Here is a 14,421-nt window from a genome sequence, read left to right on the forward strand (position 1 = left end):
AAGAAACATATTAAGTGTTAATTACAATTATTACATTTGTCTTTCATTCTCTCTCAGTTTTACCATACGTTGATTTTACAGCAGGAATATTAGCATAAAGTTCATGATTCTTACCCTTCCTTCAAAAAACTCATTTCCCTCTGATATAGATATTATTCATAAAATGATTAAATTGAATATGTCTTTTGGAGGGAAAAGAGTCAGTTTTTGTGTCTATGTTATGGCAAGGCTATATGCAAATCTAATATCTATCCTAAGCCACACTTTCGAGACATGAAAAAGGCAAGTTAAATTTCATCAATCGGCCCAGTAGAATGGGAGATTCTGAACTGTCCCCCCTTTTTTTTATTCAAGGGGTACATGACCAAATGCTTTCGAAAATTAAGGCCACAAAAGGTTTTTTATGGTTGCTTGGTTGGTTGATTTTTTAATGGCACAAAACCTCGAGGGTTATTATGCGCCAGACAAATGGTGAATAAAGTTCAAGATGCACAAACACACCGTATCAAGTGAATTGATGAAATGAACCTGAAATGCTGATGAAGGCATGGAGAAATGACTTGGAAATGTCCAGGCACTCTAGCAACAGGTAGATCAGGATAAAAGGGAAATAACTTCAAATCATATGGTAAAAAGGGATGTCTTTTAAAAATCTTATGAGGTTGATGCGGGGTTTTTTCCCAATGAGATGAAAGCATGGAGAAATGACTAACAGGTAGAGCAGGATAAAATGTAATTCAAATCATATGGTCTTTTAAAAATCTTACGAGGTTAATGTGAGGGTTTCTTCCAATGAGATCTGTTAACATTCGTAGAGTAGAAAAATAAAATTCACATTTCTGACTAAAAGCAGGACAGCAGGTTAAAATGTGATTGACTGAAACGGGAATGTTGCAAGTGCCACAAATAGGCTCATTATCTCCTTTCAAGAGATACCGATGTGTCAGTCTGCAATGACCAATTCGTAGGCGAGTCAGTAGTACATCCTCCTTCCAATTCTCTCTCGACTCCCAATACTCCAAATTGGGTTTTACCTGCTTTAATTTGTTCAGAGTTTGGCATCCCAGAATTCTTGCCACCTAAACAAGATCTTTGTTCTGATGTAATTCCATGTGTCTGTAAAAGAGACATAATTTTCTCCATTATTAAGGAGACAAATAGAATTATCTTTCATTTATTGTTCGATCTGCCGGCCCCTTGAATTAGTGTCCCTACTTCCCCATGAGGTACTATGGGCACTGAAGTCACCTAAAAGCAAAAAAAGGTTCTGGGAGCTACTCTATTATTCTGTCCAACTCTCGCTGATCAACATGCTCATTCATGTGGGGGTAAATAAATGGTGCATACAGAGATTGAAAAGTGTAAATTAATCTGAACCACCACAGCTTGAAGGGAGGTCGTCAAAGGGAGAGCAATGTATGGGTGATTGTGGGAGGCGAAGGCCCACACCACCACAGGCACGATCCCCAGTTGGGCTGTCCTTTCTTACTGTGGTATATCTCCGTATCTTAGCATGCCTGCTTGGTTTTAACAAGGTCTCCCGAAGCGCAAGGCAAGCAGGTTGATGCATGTTTATTAAATCCTTGATGTTATCCAGGTTTTGACGAAAACCCCGGCAATTCCACGAATTGAATGTACCCATTATGGATGCTTGTTTTGGCAGTGTTGGTGTTTTGAATTCCAAGGCAAAAAATGTTTCGGAAGGGATAATCCTTCTTCAACGTTCATTTCGTCTGAGTCGTCTAGGCGTCCTGAACTCATGCTTGCATTGAAACTTTGACTGGGGGGTCCTGAGTTTTTGCTTATTTTTCTCTTTGATACCATGTCTATGTTTGTTCCGTTGGACATCCTGTTTTCCTTTGGGCACAGTCACCGACGTACTACTTTCAACACGGCAAACACGTGGGCAGTTTTCACGCCACTTGAAGAACTAGGGACAAGGCTGTTCCAGTTTTTCAGGACGGGCCCGAACCTCGGAAGAGGAAACCACATGGCAGAAGGAAATCGGGAAAAGTTGCAGTTAAGAGAAGAGGAGGCAGAAAGGAGAGGAAAATAAAGTAACTTTAGTAACTTTTAATAAAAACTGAAGCTTTGAGGAATTACACAAGTAGCATTGAAGAACAGAATTCCTACGGTTAATTTGTAAATTGACTTTCGTAAATAAATAACAGAAAACAACTTATGAAGGCAAAAAAAGTTTAAAAAATATGAAGATATTAAAAAGCATAAATATTTATAAATAAAAAGTTTTTTCCTTTATCATAATAACTCTTATTTTGACAATTCACCTCTGTTTTGGGAAAAATCAAGATTTTTGAACAAATTTTATTTTTAGGTATTATTGTAATTAATTATTTTTTTAGTTATGCAAGACACTCCTACTTTTTCAGTTATATGGCCATTTTGGAAGAAAAGATCACCAGATGCTACAGCAACATTAATGTACATATTAAGAGAGACAGGGGAATTCCTATGATATCTGGATTTAAAAAAAAAAAAATCCCAGAAACATTAGTTTTAGGAAAAAGCATATTTTCTCCCAAGTTTTCTGATGCTTACAAAAGCTTCAAAGACACCATCAGGATTATAAAAACCAAAATTACATTTGTTCATTTGATAGCATCCTGGTTTTTGTATATTTACTTTTGTGCGTTGCAGCAATTTTAATATAATAGGTTTAGCATGCATTTATTTTAAAACTGAATCTGTGGGTGTGGGTATGTATTATGTTTCTAAGTGGTTATGTGAAATAGGCTGTAGATCTTGTAATACTGAATTTATCAGCATATGAATTATGAAAGTCAGAAGCCATATTAGATACAACTTTGTTAAAGGCCTGGGTGACATTTGATTATTTTAGCCAAATTTGCAATATTTTTTGAAAATACAGTAGAAGTCCAGAAATCTTCAGAGCTTGGGACCAGAGGTTGTGCGGATTTCAGGACAGAAAAGATAAATCATAATATTCAGACTAAAAGTGCGAAATAAATAAGGTGTATTAGATACATTTAATTAAATTATTATATACATTATTGCAATAACTTATTATATGTGTTAAATTATTATTACATATATAAATTGATTATCTATTCATTGTATTATTATATGTACACAGCATTGAGTTTGTCGATTTCGCCTCATGCAAAGATTTCTGGTTTCGGATTCTGGTGTTAGAATCACTGTTGCTGTAAAATTTCAACAGTTTTTCTTTATTTTTCCGTATATCATACACAATCGTGCTGCAATTCCATACGATTCTGTTATAAACCGAAGAGTAGCACCTGCTACCATCTTTTGCAGAATTTTGCACTTTTTGCATTACGGTCAATGAAACATTACGTTTTTCAACGTTGCAAGCAGTAAAATCAGGAGTGCGTTTCTTATCTGTTATTGTATTAAAAAGGACTGAAATTTAAAATATTCTTAATTTATCCACAAAATATCCAGATAAAAAAAAGAAGGCAGCACCAAATAATCTCGTGAAATAACAAAGCTCAGAAAATACAACAAAGTGAATCGTGAACTTGAAAGAAGAGTTGAGTGAATTGTCTGCTTTTTTACCTCGATGCAGGTTAGAGAGCAAAAAAATGATGTCAATAATTTGGTATTTCTGTTATGACTCATTATTATTCGGTAATTATGGCGTCATTATTCAATAAGTATTTTTTCTTCGATATTTCGTACTCAATGTTGCGGTTAACTGAATGTTTATATTTTGAGAGGCAACGTGGATTTCAGGAGTTGGCGGATTTCAGGCCAGCGGATTTTCGGTATTTGACTGTATCATAAAAATATTTTTTTACGTTCTAAATGATTTTCCTTGAAATTCAAGAAGTAATGGACAATTTTAAAAATATAGATATTCTGAAGTTGATTCAGAATTATATTGGGCTCTTACACATGAATTATACTGGGCTTTTCTTTGTTTTAATTTTTTAATGCTATTTTGAGATTCATTCTACAGGTGATACGGATGACCTACAATTAATAAAATTTGCCTTATTTCTGTTGTTTACTTTTTACTTTACTGTGAGCTCTTTTATTTGAATAAAGTCTTCATCTGGAATTGCTATTAAAGAGATTTCTTTTAAGCCCACAACAATACGAATTTTGTAAATAACAGAGAACATCTTAATTCAAAGAAAGGTTGTTTTATTTCCTAAAATGAAATACATAAAAAACAACTTCACATTCAAAATGGAGTTTTACACTACTTTAAGAATATAATTCATTGATCAGTTAAAAGATTAAACTTTTGGACAAATCTAAGTCTAAAATACCATTTTAATTTAATGATAAGAAATTTACTTATGAAAGAGTCAAAGATATTTAATTCCAAAAACACTACACATTCAGTCAAACAACAAAAGTCAGTGTTGCACATTTTCACAAGACTAGTTTTGATGGTTTTACTGAACCAAAACCCTCAGCCTCAGCAGCAAGTGTGAATGAACAAGATATAGACTGAAAAGATAACATTAGAATGGCTCGTCATGAGTTAAGCTACTGGTGCCATCTACTATTAAAACAAGAAAATTAAAACATAATTTCCTTAAAGACTGAATGTAAAGGTGGATTGGAAATAGGGTCGTTAAATAGAACACAAAGATTTTTTTAATGTGAAACATTTCTAGAAAATCTAATTCATCAATGGAAGATGTTTGTTGAATAATTTTGGCTGCAGAAAAATGGAAAGTGTGATTTTAGAACCAACAATGCTGGGCAACAGACGACTTCTGTGTTTTCTTTTTTCTAACATATGCCTCATGTTCTTAAATGTGAAATTTCAAGGCTCTCTTAGTTTGATCAATGTAAATTAAACTGCATTAGCAAGGAATCCTGTAAATCCCAGGAATTCATATACGGAATGGGGTCCTTAAGTATGGAACTTAGAATTTTATTGATAGGAGAATAAACGACCTGAAAGTTAAATTTCTGTAAAACAAGTGCAATTTTATAACTAATTGATGGAAAGAAAGGAATGACAACAGAATTCTTTTAAGCCCCAGTCATTAGTTACTGCATTTAAATAATTCAGTTCTTGGATCAGGAGCCAATTTGGTGGAGCAAACCTGAAGTGCACGGAAAACAAAAGAATAAATTGAAGCTAACTTTTGTTACACACACTTGTTTTAAGAGATTATAAGAATTCTGTTGCCATTCCTTTATCTTCATCAATTAGCTATAAAACTGCATGTATTTTACAGAAATTTAACTTTTGGGTCGTTTATTCTCCTATCAATAAAATTCCGAATTCCATACTTAAGGACCCCATTCTGGATATGAATTCCTGGTTACAGGATTCTTTGTCAGTGTGGTTTAATTTACATTGGTCAAACTAAGACAGCCTTCAAATTTCGGATTAAAGAACATGAGGCATATGTTATGAAAAAAAAAAAAAAAAAAAAAAACACAGAAGTCCTGTATTGGCCAGCACTGTTGGTCCAAAAATCACACTTCCATTTTTCTGCAGCCAAAATTATTCAACAAGCATCTTCCTCTGATGAATTAGATTTTCTAGAAGGGTTCCACATTAAAAAAAAATCTGTTTCAGTTAACGATGATATAATTCCAATCCACCTTTACCTTCAGCCTTTAAGGAGATAATGTTTTAGTTTTCTTGTTTCATCAATAGATGGCACCAGTTGCTTAACTGCTGTCCAGCCATTCTTATCTTACGTTACCTTTTCACAATATCTTATCTCGTTCATTTGCACTTTCGCAGTTGAGGATGATTGTTCGGTAAAACCATCGAATCCAGTCCTGTGAAAATGTGCAAATATAACACTGATTTTTTTTTGTTTGACTTCTAAATTAATATTTGTTTGGCATGTTATTTCAACGTAAACACTACACATATTGAAAAGAAATATAATTACTTTGTCTTTAATTTTTTCCCAGATCACTCTTGTCATTTCATCACCATCCAATTCAACAACTGGCTTCTCCACAGTGATTCGTTTGTCTGTGCCATCTAAAAACAAATTAATGAATTTTCAAAATTTGAAGACAACAAATTTATAAATTACTTAAAAGTTAACTAATTAAATAAGCTGTTTTTTTTTTTAAACTTATGGTTGCCTTTAATAAAGATCAGCTTTTTCATTTCAGAAGAAAACAGTTACAGTTCTTTAAACATTAAAACACATATTCAGAATAATATAGAGCAACACTATTGCTACAATAATATTAATAAACCTTTATGACAAACAGTTGGCAAAATGATTCAGTGTTATACCATGATAAAAATGTGATAAAATCTAATGCAAACAATTTTATTGAAACGTTACAGTTTCTACATTAAATTTTTATGTTTTGGACCAGAGATTCCCAACCCTTTTCTTGCATCAACTCATTTTAAAAGAATGCCTTTCTTCGTTGAACCTCTTAACATGCTTCTCTATAACATACAGCATATAAGAAAATTATAATACAAATAATTGCACACAAATAACTTAATAACTATTACACTAAGAATATTAAGAAAAGTTTTGAAAAAAGATGGTTTAATAGATGTTTTATTACTTTTTGTATTGATATCTTTTTTAATCTTACTGATATTAAAAAGTTTTTAGAGTTGTGTTCTTTGAATTTTTTAGTTGTGTTTCCTTTTACTTTATATTGTACATCTTACTTTTTAATATTGCATTTATTGCATAAAAAATATTTTTTTAAATGTGTTAAATAATTTTAGTACATTTTTCTGTTATTTTGTACATAATTTTTTTTCTTTACTACAACAAGATATATCAATAAACAAATAATTCTAAATTTTATAAAACATATATATATATATATATATATATATATATTGTAATCATTGCAACCTTGATTCTGACAACCAAATGCTGGAACAAATTTGGCTATCATCAAGCCCCAGGAGGCTGATATGGGAACCCTTCCTCTAGACCAGTGGTCTCCAAAGTGAGGTATGTATACCACCAGGAAGTACAGCAAAGAGGAAAACTCCAAGATCACTTGTGAGTGTATGATTATGTACAGTCAAAAGTCGTTAATCCGGACTCGTCGGGACTTCGGCGATTCCGGATTATCGATTTTTCCGGATTATAGATCACCAGTTTAAATCTCGTAAGATGGCATGCACAAATTCTAAAATTAAAAATATGAAACCGTATTTTAGGAAATAAAGAACAATAATGATCTAAAGGGTATCAAAATTTACAAAAAAAGAACCTTAATATTTATTTGTTTACTTTATTAAACATTTCTTTCAACGTAAGTTGTTTAAGTTGCTTCGTTTTATGTGATAATACTTTCCCTTTAATTCTATAAACAGACATAATTTCTTGTTCAGTTAAAAAGCTCCGCTGTTCAAGTCCCGTAATTGCTGTGCCAAGAATACCGACTAACTTGTCAATCGAAATTTTTTCGTTTTCACTAACCTCTCTGTCACTTTCTTCATGTCTTTATCCATTTTTTGCAGCAATTCCACTTTCTGTTTGACGGACATTGAGACATACTTTCGTTTTGTAGATCCTTTGGGAGCTCCAGAATCGGAAATTGACATAATCAAAAGACTTTTATAAAATTGCTCTTACAGTCTGCAAAAAATAATAAGCTGCATCCAATTTGAAGATTAAGGAATAACGCAAGCATCAACATTAACTGAAATAGATAATTGTATAATTTTAGCTTATAGTCCGTTATACGTTATACGTCCGTTAAACGCGCACGCGAAAACGTATTCTGCACTTGCACACACGCATATGCGCGTGCGCGTAAAGGTCTTACGCGCATGCGCAGAAAGTTTTTAGCTTTGAGGTCTGGATTATAGATCATTCCGGATTATGGGTGTCCGAATTAACGACTTTTGACTGTATAATATACTACATGGGGTATAATGTATAATATAATTTTAATCTTTGCTAGTAAAGAAGTTTTGAAATCACTGCTCTATATAACAGATATTTCAAATAAATCACATACTTTTAGTGAATTCAGAAAGCTTTTTTTATTTAAACAACCAAACTTCTTCAGTTCACATTCACAAGCAAAAATATAAAATACTTTCTTTGAACCTATAAAATTATAAAATGATGCTAATTTTTAATTGTTATGAAATTTAGTTCTCAGTTAACCATTTACACATGTTCTCCAAAAAGAAAAAAATTTCTAATTTTAACTGCAGTAAGGAAACAGGAATAAATTATTAAAAAGTACCTAAGATTAAAAAGTATCTTAGAAAGCTTGTGGTTATTATTTATTGATAACCACAAGTGAAAGTATTTATATTTTTGACATGCTACTTGATCAACACAGAACTTAATGATGTATTCAGCTTTGCACTTACACTGCACAACTAATAGATAGAATTTTCTCTATTAATCAATGTACATATTTTCTGAGCACTGGAAAGTCAAAAAATTCACTTAACATGATTTTTGACATCTGATTTTTAAGAAGGAAATATTTATATATAATTATTTGGTTGATCTTTACATTATGGTAACTTGGCGTTTTTTGGCGACCAACTCTCCTACAGCAACCCTCTATTTTTTTTTCCCGCCGCCATTTTGTCTTCATGAAGTAAAGACATGTTTCTTTTCTTTTTATCTACTGAACACTTCTTCCAACAATCTACTAGCCGAATTACACTTATGCTAGAAATTTTATCTAACAAAACTGCTTAATCATGACAAATATTAACTGCAAAATTGGGAAAAAGTGCACAATACCATACTCCTTACGCGTTTTTCAAAATAACACATACACATAAACCATGTACACGCCGACTTATTTTTACTTTAAAAAACATCCCAGAATTGCACAAAAATGGCATTGCGCACACTCTTCACTATATCCATGTACACTGCTTTTTACTCATAAATTAGAAAAATTTCACGAAAATACATGACAATTTTCTCAATCTTTAAACCCGGTAAAAAGAACATATATGAAATTACCTGATCGCGAAAAAGTATTTACCCTTTCCAAATATGAACATTTCCACATATAAAATAAATAAAATATCCAAAAACTTTTACCTCTAAATCATCTATTACATTATACACGTCACCAACGAATTCATACCGCAACCATTACAAATACTTATTGTCAGATATTTAAATTATTTCCATGCACGTTTACTTCAACTAAAACGTATACCAAATTCCTACAAACATAAAATTCACAAAATAACTATCATTTAATTAAAATATAATTAAATTCAAAAACACTACTTAAAATATAAATGAGCACATACATTAAATTAATACATACATAAATACCCATTTCGAATTCACTTTAGTTACGGCCATGGGATCCAAAAATTCACGAACACTGTTTCACACAACACAGAATAAAGCCAAATACAAAATTTCCAGATTTTTTCCCGATTTCCCCCCCCCTTTTCCGATTAAAGAACCGTAATTCGTCCATTAATATCACATGACATATCCCACGATCTCTCATTTCCCTCACACAAAATAATGCGTAATCGGAACTGAGTACTGCTCACATTATTACCAAAGTGCCAGGTAGTAACCTTTATCGCCTCCAAAATGTCGCTAAACTACCAGTTACCATATTGTAAAGATCAACCATTAATTTACCTAATTTCATAAAAGTGTGATTCCAAATATTTTGGGGACAAATTCAAAAAAAAAGTGATGAAAGAAAAGAAATTGATTCATATTTGAATATTCTGAAACAATACATGGTAAACATATACATCATAAAAACTGAAATACTAAATAAAAGGAGCTAACTTTGTAATATTTACAATATCTTTTCTTTTAAAACATTACTCTGAAACTCTGCCTTAAAACAATTATTAAATGTAAATTTCAGAATTCAGATATTCAGAAACTACTAAAATGATAAATACAATTACTTTTACACATTACAGCAGAAACACTGATTTATTTTCCTTTTAAAAAAGTGGTTTCATTATCTTGTTTGAATGATGTCAGAATAATGTTAATATATTTATTAGAAACTTGGCCATGGAAATTCGCAAATCATTGATTTATACTGTTTGCTTAATAGTTGATTTTAAAATTATCACAATTCTGATAAGTGGAAAGAATCCTAATCGCAAAGAGGAAAGAATGTGTTCTTGACGTCATAACAATGACAAATTCAAATGGTAATCCGAAAATACCAGACAAAAAATGGCGCTTAAAATAAATTTGGCGACTAATATAAAATTAGAATATCTTCCAAGCCTTAAAAAAATAAATTAAAAAATTAATTCCGTGTGTAAGATAATAAAACTCAAACAGCTTCCATGAGAATTATGTAAATTCGCAAAATCTGGCAAGTATGCAATATTTATTGTTTTCCACTTACTCCAGTTTGAAATTAATTTATTAGGCCTAATTTCATCTACAATTTTTCCTACTACAACTTTTACAACTACAGCAACTAGGCATTGCTGAGAAAATGGGGGGGGGGAGGGGAATTACCAAGACGTGAGAGAACTGATTAAAATAAACTCGTATTTTATTGCGCACATTAACTTGAAAGTTTTTGGTGTTGTAAAATTTAAATTTCATTTTCAATCATTCTTCTTATTAAAATGATGCACCTCAGTTTTTTCACGCATATATTCCAAAATAAAAATGTCACATATTGCAAATAAAAACGTCTTTCCATAGCAAAAAAAATTCAATGATCTAATTCGAGGATGACAAATTTCCGCCACTTCTGACGCCATCTGGCCACCGAAATGCCAGGAAATGTTATTTTGGGTTGTTTGGAATAGTTGTCTCGAGTGGCCGAGCACTAATATTAGCGCATTTTGATACCTAAGTAGCAGAATTTCTAGATAACCCAAGTAGCTATTCACATCGCAACAGCAAACGAGACTAAAAACATTCCCGCGATACGATTAAATGAAAAATCTATCTTCAGCACCGTTACGTACATTCATTTAACATATTTGAAGTCTGCTCTAAGAAACACTCTTCTGACACGAAACGTTCGGTTTCAAACGCGGTAAAATTCTTTCAACGGCGAGCGAATAGGAAAATGTTTTACTCTTCTTGACACAAAAGGCGAACAGCCAAAATATTTAAAACGAAGTCTTCCGGAAAACCTATAATTAAAAAAAAAAAAAAAAAAAAAAAATCAAAGCTTTCAGATTTTATATTAAGCCCAAAGGGGCATCTTTTTAACGTTCCGTGGGTTACCTTTACTTATTAAATATCATGTTCTTCGCACTTAAACCATAAAATTCAGCTGAACAGCAATATCGCAAAATAATTTTAAAATGAGCATATCTTGAGAATTTCCGATACACAGTCTCGCGCACTGGAGATAATTGTTTTACCAGTAGTGCCATTCTTCGCTTTGAAATCGTCGAGTTTGTCAATCAAAAATTCGTTGAATTTTTACAAAATATGAAATAAATAATAAAACAAATTCCACATTTGGGCTTCCAGATGCCCATATTCGGAAGGAAGCGTACGTTATTCAAAATTTGGTGGCTCTAGGTACCATCATTTTATCACAATGCGAGAAACATACATTTATGCAGATTCTTCATTATTTAATTTGTTTAAATACAATATAGGGCTGTAATATTGGGTGGCAACAGTTTGAAAAGTGAACCGATATTTAAGAGTTTTTGACGCAAAATGCCAAAACGAAATTAATAGCCCTTCTGGGTTAAAAAAAAAAAAAAGTTATGTTCAAAACATAAACTGAATCATAAAGATTGTATGAGAAAACAATATAAGCAAGCTCATTTTAGGTTAAAGTTCTACTAGTTATTCGTTTCATGAAAAAAATTCGAAGCGTAATTTCGCTTGCATGAAAGAGCAAACAGGATGAAAACAGCATTCGGCGGTATTAACACTAACCAGCTAATCACAAGAAAATACCATCTAATGAATATAGTTATCAACAATAGTATTTTCAAAGCTAAAACTAAAAAGTGGAGTGTATTCAAGAAAACTTTGTTCTTCCAACTACATTATAAACATTCTACAAACATGCTCCACAGAGTCGTAGCTAGGGTTTTCAGCGCCCAGGGACAACTGAAGATTTCGCTCCCCCTACTGCTTGCCAAGGATGGAAAACATTTAATTCTAAAATGTCGTAACATCAGTTTGGCGCCCCTTGGATTCTGCGCCCGGGGACAGATGCCCCCGCTTGCCCCCCTCTAGCTACGCCCCTGATGCTCCATCACGTTCATCTTTCCAACGCTGATAGAGGAATAGTTTTTAAGTTCTATAATAGTTGGTGCTTGTAAGTGACAACATTCTTTTTTAGAAGCTTGTTTCGGGAAACGAATGATTACAGAAAATTCTAATTTTAAAACGTCTTAACACAGACTTTCAGACTAACTTGCCCTTTCAAATGTGGTAAGTAAAAAGCAGTATTTTCGGCATATTTTAGTTTTTTACTATCGAAAAGGTCAAAATGCTGCTCAAGAAAGAAAAAAATTATCCGATGTGTACGAAGATGTATTGACAGACTAAAACTGGTTTGCAAAATTTCGATCTTGAAGTTGCACGACATTCCGAAAAGCCAGTTGAAGCTGATGAAGACATAATAGAGGCATTAATTAATGCAAACTGGCGAATAACAATTTGTGAGATCGCTGAGAGATTAAATTTGTCGAAATCGACCGTTCATGATAATTGGAAATGCCTAGGGTTTAATCTCAAAGGTCGACATAGGTTCTTCAAGTTCTTAAGCTCTTCATCAGCTTCAACTGGTCTTCCAGAACGTGGTGCATCTTCTAGATCAAAATTACCAAATTGAAATTCTGCAAACCAGACAGTAGCGAAAATCATCGCGGGTACCCAAAGCAGCGTCGCCATCGCGCCTAAACCGAAGATAAATCATGATATCGAGCCATACATATAAAAACGTGTAGCTGCTTATACTGATAAGATTTAAATGACAATACTATTTCTTTTCTACACTCCTGTGTTTCATACTACCAAATCTCAAACGAGACTCAGTCTACCCCTATATAATTACATTTAGACTCTTACCATAAAAAAAAAAACAGTGTGTATTAATAGACACGATATAATGAGGTGAATATTACAGACAAAACAGCAACAGGAACAATCACCTGCAGCAAGTTACTGCATCTGTAATCAGTTAAATCAAAGAGGTCAAATAAAACAATCGAATTTAACGAAATCCTTTTTTAAGAAGCGTAGAAATGAAATTATTTTTTTATTAAAGAGCCGTTTCTTCAGAATTCCGTAAAAACGATTGTCCCAACTTTGGCAAAAACTCCGCCAACTTTCATGGTTCCATGATAGCCAACTTTTCAAGTTCGACGGGATAATACCTAAGTATCAAATTTTGTTTTACTGCCTTACACCTTACATTCTTCTATAGAAAATTATGTTATTTATAGTTAAGTACAGTAAGACCCCGCTTAACGCGGGGGATACGTTCCATCAAAGTATCGCGTAATGCGAAACAGCGCTAAACGAGGCTATCTTTACATGTAAATATTGGGGTTAGGGAAAGATGGCTACGAAATTGGTTAGGTATTAAATTTAAAAAGTATGTTTTTTTAATAAAAATAAAACCAAACATTTATTTCTTAAAGCTCAAATTAATACCACATTATTATTTCTTGCAAAAATAAAAACAAAATATAAATAACAAAACGAATATTCTTAAAAAAAAAAAAAAAAAAAAAAAAAACAAATAAAATTCTCAGTCATATTTAGTTAGCCTTCCGCGTTTTCAGTGTTCTGCCTTTTTGTGCATCTAATCTAATGTAAAAGCATCTAATGTTGTTTGCCTTTTTCTTTTGCGTTGTTCTCTTAAAAGTTCTTCATAAACGGATAGAGCATCTCTAACACCACGCCTTACTTTTGAGCTCCTGTCGAAATTCGGATCATTTTCAATGAATTGATCCATTATTTCAGTTATGGTAGACAAACTCCTTTTTACAAACGCCATCGAAAGTTCTTTTTGCTCTTCTTCTGAATCACTGCTGTCAACATTTTTGTTTTCTTCTTGTTCAGTTAATTCCTTGAGCTCATCATTAGAAAGACTAGCCGCTACTTCTTGAATTATTTCTTCGACATCTTCCACATTTACCCCTTCAAAATATGTCTGTACAATACCGCACCAAACAAGAAATACAAGTACACTCTTTAGGATATGTATTTGAAACCTATCGCTGCATAATATTTCGTGGAATCCCCGTATGCTGCGAGCGATTTCGTGGAATCCCCGTATGCTGCGAGCGATTTCGTGGAATCCCCGGGTTGAAATAAAAGAGCGCTAAACCGAAACAGCGCTAAACGAAACAGCGTTAAGCGGGGTCTTACTGTACTTGAAGATTATTTGCATGAGCAGGAATATTTACGCCCTCGTACGTTAACTATTCCAGCTCTAGTTACGATAGCAATTCTCGATGAAACCGAAATTTAAATTTCCTGTCCAAAGGTGCTTTGTCCCTGAAGGACTATTGTT

General features: G+C 32.8%; 1 protein-coding gene across 1 annotated transcript in view; it reads right to left on the minus strand.

The window, feature by feature from the left end:
• LOC118188276 (isocitrate dehydrogenase [NADP], mitochondrial-like) overlaps window positions 1-14,421 on the minus strand; it is a 66,454-nt gene that overhangs the window by 19,891 nt on the left and 32,142 nt on the right. Inside the window, exon 2 of the mRNA XM_085812636.1 lies at window positions 5,880-5,974. Coding sequence (XP_085668762.1) covers window positions 5,880-5,974 — 95 coding nt within the window. The remainder of the gene's footprint in view (window positions 1-5,879; window positions 5,975-14,421) is intronic.

The sequence above is a fragment of the Stegodyphus dumicola genome, chromosome 3 (genome assembly GCF_044657685.1).
Source record: "Stegodyphus dumicola isolate Sdum_Otavi_A_Nest chromosome 3, ASM4465768v1".
Lineage (NCBI taxonomy): Eukaryota > Metazoa > Arthropoda > Arachnida > Araneae > Eresidae > Stegodyphus > Stegodyphus dumicola.